The sequence below is a fragment of the Prionailurus viverrinus genome, chromosome D1, assembly GCF_022837055.1.
Source record: "Prionailurus viverrinus isolate Anna chromosome D1, UM_Priviv_1.0, whole genome shotgun sequence".
NCBI classification, from domain to species: Eukaryota; Metazoa; Chordata; class Mammalia; order Carnivora; family Felidae; genus Prionailurus; species Prionailurus viverrinus.
The window spans coordinates 62,366,317-62,388,395 of record NC_062570.1 but is presented as its reverse complement, the minus strand read 5'-3'; the positions used below and the strand labels follow the sequence as shown (position 1 = coordinate 62,388,395).

At 43.3% G+C, this 22,079-nt stretch overlaps 2 protein-coding genes across 5 annotated transcripts in view; both read right to left on the bottom strand.

The window, feature by feature from the left end:
- The window catches only part of LOC125146491 (olfactory receptor 52B4-like), a 9,032-nt gene extending 8,480 nt beyond the window's left edge, over positions 1-552 (bottom strand). Inside the window, exon 1 of the mRNA XM_047823225.1 lies at positions 533-552. The gene's annotated coding sequence lies outside the window, so the exon portion shown is untranslated. The remainder of the gene's footprint in view (positions 1-532) is intronic.
- TRIM6 (tripartite motif containing 6) lies at positions 298-22,079 on the bottom strand. Of its 4 annotated transcripts, none has more exons than XM_047877006.1 (8): positions 22,003-22,079; positions 13,486-13,974; positions 12,912-13,007; positions 11,992-12,222; positions 9,489-9,511; positions 8,063-8,163; positions 7,750-7,776; positions 298-495 (listed from the first exon to the last, which is right to left on the bottom strand). In XM_047877006.1, the coding sequence occupies exons 2-8, from the start codon at positions 13,906-13,908 to the stop codon at positions 398-400; spliced, it is 999 nt and encodes a 332-aa protein (XP_047732962.1). In that variant the 5' UTR covers positions 13,909-13,974; positions 22,003-22,079; the 3' UTR covers positions 298-397. The 4 variants fall into 4 exon arrangements, with proteins under 4 accessions (XP_047732962.1, XP_047732963.1, XP_047732960.1 ...); XM_047877004.1 differs by lacking the exon at positions 298-495 and adding an exon at positions 6,573-7,527; XM_047877005.1 differs by lacking the exon at positions 298-495 and adding an exon at positions 6,573-7,527 and having other exon boundaries at positions 12,912-13,004.

Genomic DNA, 22,079 nt, shown 5'->3' with positions numbered 1-22,079 from the left:
TCTGAGAAATTATCTTCAGTGACCCTGAGCTAAACAATCAGCCACTTTAGTATATGCAACTTCACCTGTACAACAGACCCCAATTCTGGGCCTCTTAGCCTCTATATTCTTCCTCACGGTAGAAAAACTCTCTTTGCTCCCCCCGAAGTATCCAATGAATACCACAGTTTGTAATCTCTTCAGGCTTTTATTCTGCTTCAGATTCATCTCCTTTTCCTGCTATTTTTTCACGAGCGTTGCATGAACAGCCGGCCACCAACCTCAGTAGTATTATCATGTCTATTTTCAATCCTTCCATCTCCTCCAGCAGGATAGCTTTCCTCAGGGATGTGTGTTCTCAAAGTGGTTGTGTGGCCACTGAATGACCTGGTGGTAGTTGTCCTCAGCAGGCAGGTCCTCACAAGCCTCTACTGGCAATTCTTTCACATGATTTATTTTCAGTGGTTTCACCATTACCGAGGGTTATAGGAACAAAAACAGGAGGGGATTTTCCTACTGCAGAAATAAAATGCAGAGATGAGGAGAGTAGAACCCAGAGAGGGAGACGACTATGTTGACACGTACTCACTGTGTGCTAATATTTGAGTCACACACTAAGTCAATACAGAGATGATGATGGTTGTGTATCTGTGAACTTCACCATAGCTCAGTTCAGATCCTGAACTTCTCACTATCTGAGTTCAGCACCAAGCTCCTCTCCTGAGAGTGGAGGTAGGGATGTCAGATTCAACACACAGAGAGGGCATGGAAGTGAAGCCCTAGAGTGTGGCCTGGATAATATTGGTGGGATTTCAGACAAGTAGTTTCCAAACCCATGTTCTATTACCCCTACTCTTCATTCTATAGCAGAAAGGTTAGGACATAGCTACCTGCCCAGGGAATGCCTTTGTTCTGCTCTTTCTCCGACCCCCTAATCGTAGTCAGAAAAACCTTCTCAATTTCATTCAGTTCAGAAAGGTCTTTTGCCCCTTAATCCACTCACAGAAGATGAAAGAATGTGTAGTAAGTTACAAAAAAATCTTCAATTCCCAACTATATTCCATGGAGCTGTGACAATGTTCTTGAACCTCGAAGTCTATTTGGGAAAATTGGTGATGACAATATCTATTGCCTTGTACTATTACAAGCCATTACAGATACCATGGGCAGTATTTTTATATCAGTGCCTATCACTGAGATACAAAGGATCACTTTCCAGATCTTATCTATTTCACTGGGCTAGTAATCCTTCGGTTTATATTACTAGTGTAAACACTTCAGTGTCCAGATATTCTAGTCTTTGTTAGCTTTCCCCCTTCTAGTCTATCCTCAACTCAGCTGCTAGATTAATATATCCAATTAATGTTTTCCAGTTTCTTTTTTTTTTTACATTTTATTTATTTTTGAGAGAAAGAGAGACAGAGCGCGAGTGGGGGAGGGGCAGAGAGAGAGGGAGACGCAGAAGTGGAAGCAGGCTCCAGGCTCCGAGCTGTCAGCACAGAGCCCGATGTGGGGCTCAAACCCACGAACCGTGAGATCATGACCCGAGCCAAAGTCAGTTGCTCAACTGACTGAGCCACCCAGGCACCCCAATGTTTTCCAGTTTCTTAACTCATCATGGCTGACCATTTACTCACAGATTAAATCCAAGATCTTGAATTTATACTCTGGGCAAATATGCTTTGGCCACCATCTTCCCAAATTTACACTGCCACCACCACACAGAGCTGAAAGCTGTTTTGTTTTCCCCAGAGTTCAACCCATTCAATGTTATCCATAACCAAGGCCCAAGAGTCAAAATAATCTTATATTTGTCTCCATTGTTTTATAACCATGTCATATGTCAATAGCCATACACAACGTATACGGTTCATCGTACTAGGCTGATTTTCTCACTTCTTCTTTTACTTTAAAGCTCCAATTGACATCCCCGACTGTGGTGTCAAAATATGCATATGGAAATATCTTACTTTCTTTCCCAACATAAGCTTTCAACTTAAATTTTTTATCATTACCTTAGTCAACACAAACTACAATTCAACTTTCGTATTTCTTAGTATCATTTTTAGGTAAGGTAGCTATTGAAGTCTTTTCCTACATTTTGAGTATTATGAATTTCTTTTGACTCTTTTGTAATACCATTTACATTTCAAATGGTTCCCTGACTTGTCTTGGAATATCCATTATTGGTCCAAAACTAAAAGAGGATAGTCTCTAGGTACTGTGATTGACAGATCATGGATCAAATAGTTGGTGGCCATTAATAAAGTATAATTTTCAAAGACTATACATGCTGCTTAGCAGATCCAAAAGCTCAAAGATTGTTTTGTGCTGTCAGCGCAGGGCCACTGGCACACATTCCAATCACCATCTTCCAATGTGTCTTTGACATGGAAGTCACAGGGATTTGGATTTATTCCATGATCCTAAAGACAGAGCCATCTGAACATTCTGTTGTAGCACAAGGATGCCCTTGTTGCTCTAGAAGCCACTGCAATTAAGCACAAGATATATAAGAGAAGGTGATATCATTGATCTGCTGCATGGAATGTAACCCAATAGTGCTACTATTGAAATGCCATCATAAAATGAAATACAGAAAAGGGAAGTCTATTAAACATTTATGTAGTAGATTAAAATAACAAACAAGAGGCTCCAAGTAACCCTGGAGTAAGACTGTAAACTTACATTGTGTATGAAGACAAATTGGCTTTATTGATAGGAATAATAACAATAACAGCAACAAAACAGTCAAACACATACAAATCCCTTTTGTTTTGTGATATCAACTAATCTTCAAACATGCAGTACGACTGGTCCTAATTTGTTCTCTATCCAATGAACTATTTTGTTAATTCCTCTTAGTCCATTGACAAAATTTAGAACCTCTTCAATGGTTATTAAAGATGACTTAATGACTCAAGTCTCTCTAGCCCTTAAGTTATTGTGTAGTTTCCTCCAATACACTGTGGTAATCTTTTTTTTTTTTTCTGTATGACTCATTTTGGCTTTGATAACATTAGCAGGTCAGTGTGCAAATGTCCTATAGTAATAAGCATAGAACAATTATTGCAATTACCTTATTTAGAAGCTGACATTAACTTTGTTAGAGAAGTACATCAATCCAAGACTATAGGAGAAAACCAATGACCATAATATTTAAATCGTATGGGTATAGCTTTTCTTTAGCAGGATTTATCAACAAAACGTGCTATTACATTTTAATCTCAAGAACATCTCTTGATATTATCTTCTACAATGGTAGTTTTACTAATGTTGTAACATTGTCTTCCTATCAAGCGTTATATTATTATTGGTGAATAGAGGTTCTACTTCTTCTTGTGATATGGAATTATCATAATAAAGGAAGGCAGAGGAAGCCTGACCTCTCATTTTCTTTCCATAATCATCTCAGTAGTTTATTGATAGTCAGCTCCTTGTAATTATTTAACATCTATTTTTCCCCCTTTAACTTCATTGTTCAGTAACTAAATGAACATCTCTTTTTTTCCTTGAGCAAGTGCACACATGAGTTGAGGAGGGGCAGAGAGGGAGACAGCTTATCCGAAGCACGCTCTGCGCTATCAGCAGAGAGCCATTATGCAGGGCTCAAACTCTCGAACCGTGGGATCATGATCTGAGCTGAAACTGGAGGCTTAACCGACTGAGCCACTCAGCCACCTCTGAACATCTATTTAAGTAGGTAACTTTGTCCATCCATATTTTTTCCTCTAGTTCTTTTTGAATTATTTCATGTCTTTATGTATGTCCATAGGCCCAACCCCCTCAGCTCAGCTCTCATTAGTACCTCAGTCTCTGCAGACGTCTTCCTGGCAGTGACAAGATAAGAGACTGAACAGAACCCACTTACAATCTGTACAGGAGTTCATCCAATCAGATCAGAGTATACATTCCAGATCTGGTTGTCTCCAACCTCCTGAAAATCCTGATAACACTCTCTACCAGTTCTATTTCTCTTATTCTATCTCCTTTAACTTTGAGCGTAGCTTGGCCTTTAATTTAAAAAGATGGTTGTTACTTAGCTTATGCCTATGTGTATGACAACAAAACATCTCATCTCTTCCCCTCTTCTTTATGAGTTTTAGGCTACAAGATGGAATAAACATGGTTCCAGAAAAAAAGCTAAGATCCTGAGTCTTTTGTAATGAGGAAGAGGAATTGCCTTAGGTTCCAGGCACTCCTGACTGTCCCACCTAACAGACCACTAGGTCTCTGCAAAAATCTGCACTCTCCTTCCCTTGAAATTTGATTGTACATGATTGCATGTGGCTAGACATTTTTACATTTTTCCTTGCAGTTAGGTATGGCCAGATGGCTATTCTCAGCAACAGAAAGTGAGCAGAAATTACGAATCCCGTATATAACTGAAAAATTTAAGAAACAAACTGCCTCTCCAGGCTTTTTTACCCTTCTGCTGGCTTGATGCTTATGACAATACTGTCCTTGGGGATGGCAGAGACTCAGGTGGAAGAAAGCTTGGTGCATGAAACTCACATGAAACAGTGCCACACAGCACTAATTACACTCGTGTTTGATTTTTATAAGAAATAAATGTCTTTAGTGTTTGATCCTAAGTTACGTGTTTGGATTTACTTTTCAGAGCAGGTTTGTCCTGCTGTGCCCAAAATGTCAAGGCCAGTAGGCCTCTGCCCAGATTTCCCCAGGAGTCAGGGCTGCAAACTCATTCCTCCAAATCTCAAATTGGACAACTTTCCCCAGACCTCACCGACACAATCCCAGCTAGTACTATGTGTTTCCTTATTGTCTACGGTCATTCATGGAACACTTCTGCTGGCAGAGGACAGCTGGGCTAACTCCTTTTCCCTGGAATTTATTTCCTGGGAAACTAAGTGACAAGGGAGCAATTACTCAGGCCGATTCCCTTTTTCATTTCTCATCCGTGAACACCCACTAACTCTGTGGACAACCATTTGCCAGCTCTATCTCCTTTCACATTTCTTCCAAGTGAAATGGAAATCAGGATGAAGAGTGTGCACTTGGCCTCTGGTCTCCCACAGATTTCATCTCTCAAGTAAAACCCTGCCCTACAGCAAGCCATTATTGAGCTCTGATTATATCCTGTACTTCATCTCCCCCCAGACACCAGAGCTGAGCCTGAGGATGAACTTGTTAGGATTTCCTCAAACCATGAAAGAACTACAAAAGTCCAGCAGACTGATGGCTAAAGACAGGGACCAGACTAGGCAGTCATATTCTCTGGCCATGATCCCTTGCTATGATCTCCCACATTGTAAATATCTAGATATGTTGAGATTTCTCTGCCATTACCTTCTTCTACAAAAATGCCTCAGAGGGCCAGGAGGTCTGTGTAGAGATGAACATATCTGCCTACACAAGGCCCCCATAGGGATAGAAATTGCATTACAATAAGAGCTATTCAATAGAAAAGCTACGTGAGCCACATATGTAACTTTAAATTTTCTAGCATTTACATCAAAAAAGTGGAATGAAACCGGTGTAGTTAACATATACTTATTTAATCCCGTATACGCAAAATATTATCATTGCAATCTACAATAGAAAAGTTGTAAGATACCTTACATTTTTTTAAAACTAAGTCATTGGGGCACATGGGTGGCTCAACCAGGTAAGCATCTGACTCTTGATTTCAGCTCAGGTCATGATCTCGCAGTTCATGAGATTGAGCCCCATGTGGGGCTCTGAGCTGAAAGCACAGAGCCTGCTTAGGATTCTCTTTCTGACTCTCACCTGCTCTCTGTCTCTCGAAATAAATAAATATAAAAAAATAAACTAAGGCCTCAAAACCAGGTGTGCATTTTACATGTACAGCAGACTTCAATTCATAATAGTAATACTTGAAGTGCTCAACAGCCACTGGTAGCTCTTGGCTACCATATTGGACAGCTCTAGCTAACTTCTATTTCCACTCTCACATCCACCTCATAATTTCTTTTACAGCTGGCTCAAAAGCATATAGCACCTCTGCCAAAGTCCTAGCAGCTCATTCACAAAGCTGTTCACATTTGAGCATAAAGAAAGGGGGTAAAGCTGGAAAAAACCATTCTCTTCCTTAAAATTCTTTATATTATTTTCTTTGTATGTTTCCTCCCATTCTGGGAGAAAAACCTGTTTTGGATTTATCATTTTCTTCTCTCCTTTTTATATTCTATTTCTATTCAATTCTGTTCTATTTTCTATTCAATTCAATGAATTTGGGAGATTTGTTTTAAATTTTCAAACATGACGCTTAAAATTTTAAATCCATGAAGGCTGTAGTAAACATTGAAATTAAAATTTCTTTCTTTGAATTTAAAGCCATCAGAATTAACATTCTAATGGTTTTTAGCACTCAATCCTATATATACTTACACAAAAATACAATACCTTGTTCATTTGTTGCATTTTATAAAACCTGACAATGATGTTATAAGAATGTAACATTACAGGTCAAAATCTTTCATAAACAGAGATGGGAATGAAACCTAAACAATGTATTAGCAAAAATAAATCCAGTATCACATGTGAAGAATAATAGTGATTTATTTCAGGACTTTGTGTTGCATTTAAAAATGGAAACAAATCAATGTACTCCAATAACAGAATAAAAATGACACAAGAAATCTCCATCTTATAGACAGTATCTGTTGAAATTCAATTTTCCATTCAATATTAAAAAAATATAGAAAATAGAACAGAACTTCCTAAAAATTTGATCCCATGAATCAACAACAAAAAGAACTCCATCAAATATCATGCTTAATGGTAACATGTTGAAAGCTACCCCCAACCCATCCAAAGGTCTGTAATTAACTAGTTAGGGATGTTCACTATCACCTCTGGGTATATTCTAGCATTGAGTACATGTTCAAAGTGAAAGGCATGAGAATGCAGGAATACAAAAGTTCAGAAAAGAGAGACTGAGGTACAGATGGACCTCAGACTAGAGGGTACTGCTCAGGTGTGAGTGGAGATGGCAGAATGTTCAAGAGCTTGGGCGACGCAGGGTCATCGGGACCACACAGTTGCAGGGATTAAAATATGGAGAAAGGGTGCTAGGAAAGTAATATTTAGAGAAGGTGTAGATGGGAAAGCCATGGTTTGTGACATTGTAAAAGGAGACAGTGCCAGCCTCATAGTCTAAGAAAATCCCAACCCGGCGAGGGGGCACCATCATAGAGAGGAGCAGGGAAGTGGAAGATTCCTCATAGGCTCTATATTCATGTTTATGATGTAGCCCAATCACCCAGTATCCACTTTGAGGTTGATATCTGGAGTAAACATTTCGATTATTCGTAAACTGGTTGAAACAGTACGTGGGTTCCGCTGAATTACTGCACACCCCCAGGATCCAGTCAGTCTTCTTGGCCACATCTACCTCCCAGTAGTGTTTCCCAGAGGAGAAATGTTGGGAGCCCAGGATACCACAGTCATAATGCTCTTCCAGGTAAGACCCAGGCAGCGTGGCACCCACAAATCTCACTTGTCTCCGGTTTTTAGACATGACAAGATTTAAGTTAGCCGTGTGTGGATTCAGAGTCACGTCCACTGTGGGAAAAGATACAACATCAGCAGGGGAGGATAGGTACGTGGGTCTTAAGACACTGAGAAGAGGAAACACAGAAGTGGAGGAATTGGAACTACATGGGGGTATGGAGGTATGGTATTAACACTTCGTGCCTTAGAGTATGTGGGTATGTCAGAGTAGGGGGGGAGCATGTGAAAGAGAATAAGGACATGTTGCTCAAAGATGCCATGCTGGCTACTTACCCCAGTAGCTCTGGACATCCGTCAGTTCTGTAATGATAACCAGAGTCAATCATGTTGCACAGAACTGACAGTCTCAGGTCTGCTGTCTCCCCATCATGGATTGAGGGGGGAGGCAGGGACTTCTGTAAGGATGCAAGTTGGCCATCTCATTCCTCCTTAAATATGAACTGTATGTTTTGCAGCATGCTATGTCCCTCCCTCTCTGACCTCTCTCTGCACCACTCTCCCCAAATATCAACTCTTTGCTCTATTCTATTTATTGCTTGGGCTACAATAATTCCACATCCAAAAGCTGTCCCTTGAATCTCCTCACCTCTAAACACTCGCAGCATCCTTTTCAGATCTGGGACTCGAAACATACTCTTCAGCTTGGTGGGCAGAGCTTCTGGCTTCTTTAGGGTCCAGAACTCACTTCTAGAGAGAAGAGACCTTATGAATCTCCTACACTGCTGCCCTTGGGTTCTTCCAACACCCATCTCCCTCATCTCCCAGGTCCCTGGGAGAACTTAAACATTCTTTCTTGACGAAAATTAGCATAATTCAGCAAAGAGCCCTAGCACTGGAACCAAAGACTTGGACTAGAAACTAGCTTCTCAGCATCTGTGTAAACTATGATAAGATCTAACCCTTCAAAGCCTCATTTTGGTTGGTTTTGTTGTTTTTGTAAAATACAATCATTTTCCCTTCTCTCGCTACATCTTAAGATTATATAAAATTAAATAAAATAGTGACTGGGAAATCCTTTGCTTCCTCTAAACAAGATACAAAATGCTTACAAGGGCCACCTTAGAGGGTCTACTACAAGGGGCTGTGTTGAAGGGAGACTGCCAGGAACCTGCTGCCAGGGCTCTGAGAGTATTGAGTAAAGGGCTTCTTCTGAAGACTGAGTTTAGGCCTTAGGGTCTCCCAGAGGCCTAGGGAGAAAGGCCTTCAAAAAGAGGCCTGTCTCTAGGAATATTATGCCAGTTGGAGAAAGGAGACATCTTCTCCAAACTGAGAGTGAAGACTTCAGAAAGGACAACAGTCTCCATATTTCATGTGTCTGTGAGGAGTGTAAAGGTACCAGGTGTGTGGACAACCTTAGCCGTCATCTTGATGGATGAAATTCTAGAGTATGTGATAGAGAAGAGAACAGCTTTTGTTTGAGGCCTAAAACAACTCTTCTCAAGATTTCACATCTATGTTTTTATTGGAATTGAAAAAAATGGAAGTCTGAGGAGAAATAGGTAGCAAGGCAGGACTGTTCTAAAGCTAAGGGAGAAAGGGAAATTGAAGGCAGATGCCCCAAGAACTGATTCTTGGACCTTGGGAAACACAGATGGGAAATTTCCCTCTGATAAAAGACATGGACAAAGAAAATCCCTGTGTAGATTAAGGTAGCTATAAACTACTGGAATCAGGGCTGGAAGCAGGTAGAGTTTTGTGGCAAAAATGTTCCATCATAGGATACTAGAAGAGTAAATGATACTGTAACCTTTTATTCTTAAGAACCACTGTCCCCAATTTGTAACATCCATCCCCACCCCATCACTCAAATTCTCCTACCATAGAAACCAGGTCATTCCCTTTAGTTCAGGGAACCCAAAAATCCTCATGATGAGCAACTCAGGACATCATAGTCCTAAATCTCCCATCTTGTGATTTTTCTTCTTTCCTTTTCCACTGACCACAAGATAATTCTATGGGTATCGGAACCATTGTCAATCCAAGGGAACCACCCTGTATTCTCCTACACATACCTTTTCATGACATCACTCACATCCTAGGAAGGAAAGAGAAATTGTTAAGGCAAGGAGTTATAGGTCTTATCCTCTAACACAGCCTCATCCATATTCCTTATCCATTCCCCTCAACCCCATGATATCATGGAAATAAAGATGGACCCATATGGAGGCCACAAAGTGGAGATAAGAACTCAAAGTAGACTGTCCCTGAGGCTCTATGTAGGAATGTTGGGAGATGATTCAACTCATCAATAGCACCTTTATTTTGACAATAGTGTGTGTGTGTGTGTGTGTGTGTGTGTGTGTGTGTGTAATGTTATATATGCACATCACCTATTAGCACTAGAGAATCTCACATGATTAAGTCATAATTTCTGTCCTTGAGATGCTTACATTCTAGTTGCTAAGGATACAAGAGTCTTAACTATGGTTATTTTTCAAACTTTGCCTCTTCTAGCCCTCTAAGCTATCCTTGCTGACTTCTTCCAGTTTTCTTGATTTTGACACACACATGTGTTGATGATTCCCAAATCGGAACTTGTGCTCAGATCACTCTCATCTGCACCAGCAAATGATCCACCGACACCACAAACTCAAAATGTTTAAAGCAAAACTTACTTTTTCTGCAACCATGAGGTCTCGTATCTTCCATCTTCCTCAGTGTTACCAGCATCCATTTAGTCACCACATTTAGACAAAGTATCATCCTAAAAACTACCTTACATTCACCCTGACATCCCATCTTAGGCCAAGCCAGTCCATTTCATGCTTGCAACTTCTTTTAGCCACCTGGTCTTCACTGTCATCACTGCCACCTCCTCCCTCACTTGAGCAGAAATGCCTCATAGCCTCCCACTTGGTCTCCCTAACTTCTGCCTCGTTACCACAATGACTGAAAAAAAGGCCAACGGTTTCATCTATTTTCTCTGTGTCGGGGCTATCTTTAAACTGGCCTGCATGTGGGAAGCAGTGGAGGTGGTGGATACGTGTCAACTTACACCAAATACCCAAGGTTGTGTGGGCCTTAAGGCATGGCTGTACTGAGGAACCCAAATGGCCAAATCAGGGTGCCACTTCATGGCTCTTTTTCTTTTGTTAGTGTTATTCTCAGGGGTCCTATTTTGAAACTTGAAAGCTGTGGGCTTGCAACAGCTATCAAATCTTACTGCGCAGCAAAGCCCCATAGATACAGAAAAGAGAAGAGGAATGTGTTTGTGCTGGACAAGCTCTAGAAAAACTGACTGTGAGACAGCACTCAAGTTAAGACGCCCCCTGGGCAAGTCATGCTAATGGGTGTGAGAGTATACACAGGTGCCTGGGAGAGCGACATACACTGATGATCCCTTTGCATGTACAGAGCAATTTTTACATCTTGAGGGGTCTGTGGAGAGGCAAGAATGGGAGCAGGGAGAAGCGTCAGGGTAACCCAATGTCAAAGACGAAGCAAAAGGGCAAGAAGAATAAAATGAAGATGGGAAATCAGGAGGAGTGTGGAAGAATGTCAATAGTAGGGCGCAAGAACAGGCAATGATTATTCTACCACCAAAGGGAGAAGAGGAAAGCAAGTAGGCAAACAGAAAGTAAGGAACAGCCTGAAGGTTCCAGAAGGTTACAAAGTACATCCTGTCTCCACTTCATAGTCACCCTATTCACTCTATGCAGAAAATACCTGCTCAGATTTCAACTTCAATTCAAGCTCCTGCACGAAACCTCTCCAGATTTGACATCTGGCACCCTCCCAATACACACATACGCTCACGCACACACACCCCAGAGTCCAGTCTTCTCTGTGCCTTAAAAAGACCTGTTCGAACTTCTATCACAACACGTTAAATGATTCTGCCCTAAGAAGACAGTAAAGCAAAGAAGGGTTTGTGATTACATACAGAACCTCTAAGTACTTGAGCTTTGTAGGCCTTTGCCGGGGACTAAGCTGGGTGAAAAGTACCTGACAAATCCCAAGTCAGCATCAGAGACAACAGGTGCCGAATGCCTACCTCTTCTCAACAGGAGAAGAGGCATTATGTGCCCCACAAGGGTATTTGGCAATATCTGGAAGATTTCTGGTTGTCAGAGCGGACAGGGGTGGGGGGTGGGGGGTGGAGCTACTGGCATCTAGTGGGTGGAGGCCAGGGATCCTGCTAAACATGTTACAATGCACAGAGCAGCCCCTCCCAGCAAAGAATTCCCAGCTCAAAATATCAATAGTGCCGAGATTCAGAAGTGCTGCTGTAGAACATCAATGGATATAACAGAGCTTCTCCACTGTATCAAATAAAGTTTTGGACCTCAGTTTATACATAATAAGTAAAAATGAGACATTCCCCTAGCATTTGTACTTTAATTATTCCATTCTTTATCCATGACCTCTACACAGTTTAACAGGTAAAAGGCCCAAGTGGGCCAAACGAATTGTTTTCTTGCCCCCACCAGGTCATCAGTCCCGTGTAAGAAGGGAAGGAGAGTTAGTCTCCCTTTGCCTGGACCGTCAGACCAGGGGCTCCTTCACAAGTCTCACCTGCAGCAGCTCCATTGCCGACCCCTGACACCGAAGCTCCAGGTCTGAGATGAGCTCCCTCAGTGACTGGCTCTGCTGGTCCAGCTCATCCTCAGCCTCTTCTAAAATACTCAGCCCCTTCCTCTCTTCCTCCTCCAGCTTTTTCAACTGTCGTTGCTCTTCTTTGTCCAGGATGCTTCTCAACTTATTAAACTGTGTCTGGATCCTGTGTCTCTCAGGTTCCATCTGATTCTTTAGGAAGATGCAAGAGGAAGAGGCTGCTAGTCTGTTGAGCTGAGGGTCTCCTCTCTGGAGCGGGGATGCAGGGTTGTGGGGGGGGGTCAGGCTCAGCACTGCTCTTGGGGCCAGGTCTCACCAGGAGAGGGTAAATGGGGGAAGAAGTCCTGCAGAACCTGTTCTTCCCTTCTGTTCTCTTTTCAGCTCTTCCCAGACCATGAGCCCCAGGCTACCTTATCTAGGCCTCCTAGATATAGACTATGGCTCCTGGGTGAGGTCTAGATTCCAAGATGCCTCCATGGCCTCCCATGCATCTGCATTGGCCTCTCCTTCCAATTCGGAGTACCAAGGTGGGAATGATTGGCCTGTGTGAGACCTGTCTTTCCAGCAGCTTTCAGAGCTTGAAACCATAGAATAAGGCCTGGAATCAGGAATTGGGGGCCACCAATGGCCTTTCCTCTCCTATGTAACTATCTTCAAAAACCTGAATTCCTTTTTGATGTATTCATTCTCTGACTCCTCCTTCCCCAACTCCACAGCAAGAACAATACCCTTGTTTGTAAGGGTCACAGTGAGGATGGGGCAAAGGGAAGCTCTTCCAGCCAAATGAGGGAACAGACAGGACCAGGGCTCCTTTGCCCTCGGTTCCCATGCCCTGCCCTGATGCCTGTCCCAGGACACCTTCAGGAAGAAATCTCTCTTACCTTCCAGGATGTCCTCTTCCCTATGATAACAGCTTTTAGTCTCTCGGCTTCCTGCTGCTCTTGCCTCAGCTTCCTCAGAGACTCCTGGAACTTCTCCTTAAAGAAACATCAGGTCAAGCAGGGTCAAGCGCTAGCTTGTCTCCGTGCCCAGAACAGAGTAAATGGGGAAGAGATTATGCTGACCTCAGAAGCCTATCCTGCTGGGGCTGAAGAACTGAGAAGGCCTAAGGATCTTTTATGTAGAGTGGATGCAGGCTGATTGTCTCTCCTCCCAGGGAAAAAACCTGCCCACGAAGGACTTTCCTCTCATTGCCACCATATTCCTCACACTTGATCCACCAAGGCCCCTAGCTGCACCCCCCTCCCCTCCCCCCACATCATCCTCTGTTCATGCAGAGCAGGTCTTGAGCAAGAAAGAGATAAAGTTACCCTTGGGCAGTGAGGGCCTTTTCTAGGTTCATCCTCTAGGTAAACAGGAAAACTACAAAGAAATTGCGTTGCAGCATGAAGAAAAGTTACAATCTCCTGCGAAGGCCCCCTGCTCCTCCTGCCTTCCTGCCATGTGGGCTCCCACCTGGTACTCATGGGCAACCTCCTCCATGAGGACTGTGTGGTGACCACGGTGCTCCTGAGACCGCTCACAAAGCCAGCAGATGAGCTTCCCATCTTCCTTGCAGAAGAGCTGGAGTTTCTCTCCATGGTGTGCACAGAGACTCGCCTTCAGTTGCATCCCGGGGCCCAACACCACCTCTCTGAGTCTCTCTGCGATGTTGGCCAGGTGCCGATTCGGCCGCAGGTCCCCGGGCCGGTAGCTGGTCTGGCACACAGGACAGCTGCTTTCCCCTTCTTGGCCTATCACCCATTCTGCGCTGTTCCCCGTGATGCAGGCCTGGCAGAAGCTGTGGCCACAGTCTATGCTCAGGGGTTCTGTCAGGAGCTCCAGGCAGATGGGACAGGTCACCTCCTCTTGTATGTCCACCAGGACTGCTGAGGTCATTGTAGCTATTCTCCTGGCTCCTGCCCGCCTAGCTGAGATTTCTAAGACACCTCCTGCTCACAGATCCTGGGTAGATGGGCAAACAAAAAAGGGTCAGAGTAAGAAATGAGGGTGAATACTGGGTGGCCCAGTCAGTCAAGTGTCCAACTTGGGCTCAGGTCACGATCTCACAGTTCATGAATTCGAGCCCCAAGCTGGGCTCTGTGCTGACAGCTCGGAGCCTGGAGTCTGCTTTGGATTCTGTATCTCCCTCTCTCTCTGCTCCTTACCCACTCATGCTCTGTCTCGCTCTCAAGTAGAAATAAACTTACAAAAAAAGAAAGAAAGAAAGAAAGAAAGAAAGAAAGAAAGAAAGAAAGAGGAGAGAAAGAAAGAAAGAAAGAAAGAAAGAAAGAAAGAAAGAAAGAAAGAAAAAAAGAAAGAAAGAAAGAAAAGGTGATTAAAAGGATGTTGGGTATTCTGAACAAAGAGATCAGATACCTGGGGCAACAAGGGCTTCTTATCCTGGCTTCAGACACGTTATCTACCCCAACTCATACTAGACGTCAATTTGTGCTCTCAGTAGAGCAAGAATTATAATTTCTCTTTACTCCTACTGGATGGAGGGACCAACTGTGGCCCATGAGAAGTGGCCTTGTGCGAGCCACCATCTGTTTGTTCTCATCCACCAAACACACCCTCAGTATTAAAAGCACCAAACAGGGGCTCCTGAGTGGCTCAGTTGGTTAAAAGCACCAAAACACGCGGCTACCTCAGGATGTGTGCACTTGCTGTTACTGCTTCAAGAAAGACCGTTCACCCTGATATCCACCTGACTCAGGGACTTCGTACCACACTCTGCTTTCATGCTCTCTTATCAGAAAAGTTGGCTCTGGGGCGCCTGGGTGGCGCAGTCGGTTAAGCGTCCGACTTCAGCCAGGTCACGATCTCGCGGTCCGGGAGTTTGAGCCCCGCGTCGGGCTCTGGGCTGATGGCTCAGAGCCTGGAGCCTGTTTCTGATTCTGTGTCTCCCTCCTTCTCTGCCCCTCCCCCGTTCATGCTCTGTCTCTCTCTGTCCCAAAAATAAACAAACGTTGAAAAAAAATTAAAAAAAAAAAAGTTGGCTCTGTCTAACCTAACTGAAGCATGGCCACTCTTATAAAAATCACTCTTCATATACTAACCTGCTTCATTGTTCTTTTTATCACCATTTAAATGTACATCTTTAATTGCCTGAATCCTCCCACTAGAATATAAGTTCTAGAGATCGGAGACTGTTTTTGTTCATTACTGTAGCTCAGAAATAGCAGTGCCTACACATAGATCCTCAACTTTATTTTTACACTTTAATTCCAGTATAGTTAACATACAGTGATATATTGGTTTCAAGTGTAAGGTCCTCAACTTTTGATGAATAAAAATCCAGAACCTCCTTTTTTCATGAGCTTTCTTGTGAGATTCATTTATTGTGAAGACACTTCCACCTTCTTACAGCTCTGTTCCATACAGAGCCCTTTCATCCCTCATGGTCACCTTCCCAGAAAAAACAAAAACACCAGCAATGACCACAATAACATGAGGTAATATTTTTATAAAACTTTTATACCTAGTTGTGGTTTAGAAATCACATTCCCCTGATTTCTTTAACCCTCATAGAAAAAACCCTGAATAAATAAGTATTTTTGGCTCTTTGATAAAACAATAGAGACAGACATTAAGTGACATAATAAAATCAAATAGCTTATAAGTCATAGAGTTGGCAGAACTTAACATGTCCATAATCCTAGTTCAAGGCTCTGTCCTCAAAGTCAGAACTTTAAACCGATGTTCAGTGGTGACGGTGGTAAAAATCAGACACAGACCCGGGACTTTAGGGATGTGGAAATGAGAAAGGTCCTGCTTGATGAAGAAATTTCACCAGGGCCTGTCATAAATTTTGACAGGAGCCTTAAGGGATGCATGTGTTGAGAGAGGAGAGGGGAAAGGTGGGGCTGTTGAGACCACGTGCCCTTCTAGTGTAGGACTAGTCCCCAGAGAAAGACCTAAGGAAGATGTATGAAGGGACAAAGAGGTCTTATAGCATTTCAGGCAAGCACTGAATCACTAATGGGATAGAAGTGTATAAAAGTGGGAGGAAGGCGGGAATGAAGTCCTGATACATGCTGCAGCGTGAATGCCCTTGACAACATCAGGCCAGGTGAACGAAGCCACACACAAAAGATCACATATTATAGAATCCCATTTACACAAAAGGTCCAGAGTAGGTGAATCTTAGGGAAAATAGATTAGTTGCTGAGGGAGAAAGAATGGGGAGTTACTGCTCAGAGGTTTAGGGTTTCTGTATGAGGTGATGAAAATTCTGGAATTAGATAGTGGTGCTTATTGAATACATTTGTGACTATACCAAAAAATATACCTTAAAAGGGTGAAATTCATGATATGAGAATTATATCTTAATAAACAAAGTGCATGAGAGGAAGAAAGAAGAGGAGGGGGCTTACCCATAACCTCCAGTGCAGAGTTCTCCCCGCCTCTCAGCTTGTATAAAAGGCATGTGATGGGAGAGTACTGGAAAGTCAAGCATGGTTCTATAGCTGCTGTGGGGGAGATAATGATGAATGAAACAAATACTCCCCAAGGGCATATACTATTTAGACTCCCAGCAGGAAACAAATCTACTCTCAAAGACACAAAGATAGATAACCGTGATTAATGCAGACAAGTGTATATGAAATGTGTATGAAGGAAATAATCATCAATACCATTTTCTGATCACTTCTATGTGCTAGGCAATGGCTGAACTCTTTACAGATATTATATAAGCAATCCCCACAATAATTCTATCAGGGAAGTTTAATAACATCTATTTTCTGAATGTGAAAAGTGAATTTCTTAAAAAGGTGTTTAACTACCAAAAGTCTCAGAGTGAGTAAGTGACAAAGTAAAGATAACAATCCAGTTTTATGCAGTTTCAAATCTCAGGTTGTTAATCAGAGACCCATCTGGTCCTTAAAGGGAGAGAATGTTTTCTTCATGCTACCCACATCACCTGCAAGGGCACTCCAGTCATGAAGTGGCTCAGCTTGCTTCTGTCCATATCCTGACCAGCGCTGGTCTCACTTTTTGGCCACACTGCTTCAGGATGGAATCCCAGTTCTTCCTAGCATTTAAAAGCATCCAACAGGGGCACCTGGGTGGCTCAGTTGGCTAAGCATCTGACTTCAGCTCAGGTCATGATCTCACGGTGCATGGGTTTGAGCCCTGCACTGGGCTCTGGGCTGACAGCTCAGAGCCTGGAACCTGTTTCCGATTCTGTGTCTCCCTCCCTCTCTGCCCCTCCCCCACTCATGCTCTGTCTCTGTCTCAAAAATCAACAAACGTTAAAAAATAAATAAAAAAAAAAGCATCCAACAGCTCTTTCTAAATTATCTACAGGCTCCTTCCCCAGCCCAACTCTGCTTCATTCCTGGCATTACATCTTGCAGACTCAGGCTGCCTCCTTTTCCCTGGCAGTATAGGGCAGTAAGGAAGGCATTGGTACTAGAGTAACATGGACCCAGGTCTAAATCCTGAATTTATCAGTGTCTAGTTTTAGAACACTGGAATAATTCCTGATCTGAGATGTGGCTTCATCTTTCGTGCACTGCTGAAATCACTCCTCCCTTAGGAGTACAGTTGTGATAACTGTCTGAGCCAATGCAAAAACTAGTTATGGTTACACCTAAGCTGGCACTGCTCTCTGATCTTCTGGTGCTCTTACCTCTCACCACAAGGAAAAGGGCCTCTGGATATTTTTACTGGGGACAGAGCAAAGTCTGGCAGATAGATAGCCCTAAATAAGTATCTGTTACAAGAATTCATGAGGCACTTTCTTACCACTTTTCGTATCTTCTTACTTCTTTTGGACCTACGATGAAAATCCACTATTTCCATTCATAACAAGATTTAATGAGATGGCATTTAAGGACAACATGAGAAAGCTCAGCCTGAGCCAGTTGCTTCTGTGTGCCTGGGGTAAGGGTCAGTTAAAAAAGCTAGAAGCTTCTCTAACTAGACAGCTAGAGATGCTAGAATTTACTCTAATTTTATTTCTTGCCTGTGCTGAATTAAGACAGTTGTCCTTCTCATTGAAAAACACTATCTTTTTTTTTTTTTTAATTTTTTTTTTCAACATTTATTTATTTTTGGGACAGAGAGAGACAGAGCATGAATGGGGGAGGGGCAGAGAGAGAGGGAGACACAGAATCGGAAACAGGCTCCAGGCTCTGAGCCATCAGCCCAGAGCCCGACGCGGGGCTCGAACTCACGGACCGCGAGATCGTGACCTGGCTGAAGTCGGACGCTTAACCGACTGCGCCACCCAGGCGCCCCGAAAAACACTATCTTATTCTTATTAGAAGTTTTCAGTTGTTAAATTATATTGCTATTGTCTTAAATCACAAAGAGAATTTTTTAAAGACATCTTTCTTGTGCATGTATGTATGTATGTATAGAGTGAGTGTGTGTGTTCTGGCATTTAATCACTTTCCTTGGAAGCCATTTGTCTGCTTGCCTAGCTGGAGCCTTGTCTGGGACATGAAAGAGCCAGCTCACAAATGCACTGCCTCGCTGAAAGCACACTAGCCCTGGGCTCCCAAATGTGACCTTCATGTACAAGATAGGCCACGGGGCATTTCTGCCTCCTGAAAGCAATGTAATGCAATAATAGCCAAGTCCTGGAAATAATCCATAAAACCATTAACTGGTAAATGAACACATTTTGGTATATCCATACAATGGCATATTACCAAACAATAAAATGGAATGGATACTTAACCACAAGATATACTTCAAAAGCATTATATAAAGGGAAAGAAGTCAGATACCAAAGGTAAGTTTCTATATGATTCCATTTATATGAAATCTTAGAAAAAACAAAATTACAGTATACGAGTTGAAAACTGACTAGTGGATGCCAATGTCCGGGGGTGTAAGAAGGGGATTACTTGCAACAGGACACAAAAACTTTTGGGGGTGATGGAAATGCCCTTTATATAGGATTATGTTGGTGATTACCAATTTTCTACATATCAAAGCTCATAGAATTGTGTGCTTAAAGTTAACTTGATAGATGTAAATTAGAACTCATTAGAGCTGACAAAAACAGAAAGAAGAAATGTATTGAGAAAAATTGAAGGCGTGGCTCTCTATCTTCTAAGCATGAATTAGAACTGAGCTGTCAAATATGGTAGCCACTTGAAGTGTGGCTAGTCAAAAATGAGGTCTTTTAGGGGCGCCTGGGTGGATCAGTAGGTTGAGTGTCTGACTTCAGCTCAGGTCATGATCTCACAGTCCGTGAGTTCGAGCCCCACATCAGGCTCTGTGATGACAGCTCGGAGCCTGGAGCCTGCTTTGGATTCTGTGTCTCCCTCTCTCTCTGCCCCTAATCGACTCGCATTCTGTCTCCGTCTCTCTCAAAAATAAACAATAAAAAAAAAGACATCTTTTAAATATAAAATACACACCAGATTTCAAAGATTTTGTTAGAAAAAATAATCTAAAATGCAACATTAACTGTTTTTATATTGATTACTCATCCTAAAAATTGACACATTGAGTTAAATAAAATATATTAAAAAATCCATTTCACCTGTTTCTTTTTAATGAGGCCACAAGAAAATTTAAAATTATACATGTGGTCCCATATTTCTATAGTTCTTGTTCACCTAATGCAGTACTATAGATATTCAAGACAAAGATTTTTGAGCAGAAAAGATGATGTAAGAGTTGATGTCGCTTCTCAACGTGTATAAAGTTGAGGCTGCAGAAAAGAAGAAATTGTGAAGGAGGGGAGCACAGAGCTAGCATGTTTGAGTAACCCTTGCCCACATCCCTGCAGGCCTTTGACCACCCGCAGCAGCGGAGCGCAGCCCAGAGAGGACATAACAGGTCAATTCAGCCTCCCTTGGAGGCCGGTCTCAAGAGCAGTGTGGCCGGGCTGAGATGACAGCCTGGCCGGGCTGAGATGACAGCCCGGCCGTGTGAGTGCAGATCCCAGAGCCTGAGGTGCCTGAGTTCAGTGGGTCAAATTTGCAAATGAAAGAGGCCAAATTCATGACCAGGCGGAACTATTAAATCAGAAGCAGATGCCTGAAAAAGAAGGTCAGGTGGTCGGCTAACTATCAGCATTGGCATCCAATGGAACTCTTTATGCAGAATCTCAGCCTCACCCTGGCCAATTCAGTTTCTGCAATTCAATAAAGATCCCCAGGTGATGCCTATACACAGACAGGAAGGCTTCAGAAGCACTGTTTTAGATACGGGCGCTTCCTCCACAGGCAGATGCAACACAGGGGGCAAAGTAGCTAGAAAAGGGTGGGGAGAGGAAGAATCAGAGAATGGCTGATATTTAGATCTGAAACATTGGAAAGAATGGAAGCTCACAATTCAGTATCAAAATGGCTGCAGAAAAAAAAGCCAGTGACTGGGCAGGGAATACTAAAGGTTAGCGCAGGCTGGGGGCTCACAATAAGTTAGAAATAAGATGGCCAGGGCTGCCCACCCCCCCCCACTCCAGCTGGGAGGTATACTGAAAATGCAGCAAAAACCCAATCGGGTGGAAACTGCTTTCATAAGTGAGTTTAGTTTCTCATGCTTAGGGAATAACGGTATTTTTTTTTAACCTTTGTATAGGGTTATTCTACTTTAACCTATTATCTGGAATGGATTATCTAACAGGTGGCACTTGATAAATATTTGAATTGGAATATTATCTGCTTCACTTCTTTTTTAAATTTACATCGAAAGAATCTCTATCCCATGCGTTTCAGAAACTTGTAATAACTTTGCAAATTCTTAAAATATTGTCCTGCACAGGTTTTCTTCTTCTCCCTGAGTTTTAGATAATCCATTAACTGAGGGTTTTTTTCTAAAGAATAGCTCATAAAATCCTTATTTTCCCCTTGCATTTGTGAATCCCATTTGAAATCCCAACTTTTTAAAACTCTTAAATTTTTAACTTTAGATGTTAGCCATATTCTTCTTTATTATTGTGCATTTTAACATATTGTGTTCCCCACTCTATTTATTCTTGCAAAAATCGTTTTAATTGTGGATTTTAAAAGCTCAGCATTGAGTTTGTCAAGAATAATGACTTGATAATTTACTATTTGTAGTCGCCTATGTGTTTAAACCCTCAATACTCACCCAAACTCTAGGGTACAAATATTTCTCTGTCCATTTTATAGATGGATGAAACCTAAACTCAAAAAGGTCAGGGTCGGAGGCAGAATTTGGACACAGGGGGTTCTCAAGCACATATTTCTGCCTCGATTAACTAATCAACGTTGTCACTAATCTGAATTCGCTGAGTTGGGGTGAGGATGAAAAGAAATAACGATCAAGTCGTCTATATCATGAGCTCGGAAAAGGAAGGGACTTCATGTCTTATACTGCCCTGTCACCTCGGCCAGAAGTGACAGTAAGTGGCGCGTCACAGAAAGGCAGACATCTCCCGGTGGCCGGCACGTCGAGAGAATGGGAAGCCGGAGAGGATCTGGCTGTGAGCAGCCCCGGGTGGTCAAGACTCTCCAAGTAGTTTTAAGTAGATTGTGAGGGCCAGAGGGTGCGGGGCCTGCTCGGTTCCTCGACAGGCAGGGCTCCAGGGCCAGCCCCGCCTCCAAACGGACCCGCAGGTCTGGCGAGAGCGGAAGGCTCACCCCCCCAACCCCCTGGCGAGAGGTCAAGGCCTCCCGGGTGGAGGATGAGCGGTGTCACTTCCTGGGGCAGAGCGGCCGAGACGGGGGAGGGGGTGCTGACCTCAGAATCCACGCCGTCCCACGGTTTGCGCCCATTCCCGAACCCAAAACTTCCAGGGCTGCACCCCCTTCCCCCGCATCCTACCGCCCCCTAACACCACCCTTTACACAGACTACTCCCGGCTCCCAAGCCAGGGGTCGCCGGGCCTTCCGCGCTCCCTTGCCAAACTCGAGTCAACTCGAAACCGCAGAGGTCTCCGTCGCTCTGGTCCACCCGCGAAGTCCCCCCCCCCCCGCACCCCAGCCTGCAGGGCGGGCGGGGCTCCCAGCGCCAGCGGGGACAGCGGTGGCTGGCCAGAAAGCGGACTTGCTCACTAACCTGGACTCTGGGTCTGGATCGGAGCCGAGGACTCGCAGGAGCGGCAGCCTCCACCCACCCCTGCCCAGAGACTCCGA

What these genes read in the sequence shown, in the direction of transcription:
- TRIM6 (XM_047877004.1), bottom strand. Translation starts at nt 13,908, where the DNA reads ATGACCTCAGCAGTCCTGGTGGACATACAAGAGGAGGTGACCTGTCCC. An exon ending in GATGCTGCGAGTGTTTAGAG is followed by an intron (nt 7,777 to 8,062) that starts GTGAGGAGATTC and finishes TTATCATTACAG; the next exon opens with AACTGACGGATGTCCAGAGC. An exon ending in GGATGTCCAGAGCTACTGGG is followed by an intron (nt 7,528 to 7,749) that starts GTAAGTAGCCAG and finishes CTTTTCCCACAG; the next exon opens with TGGACGTGACTCTGAATCCA.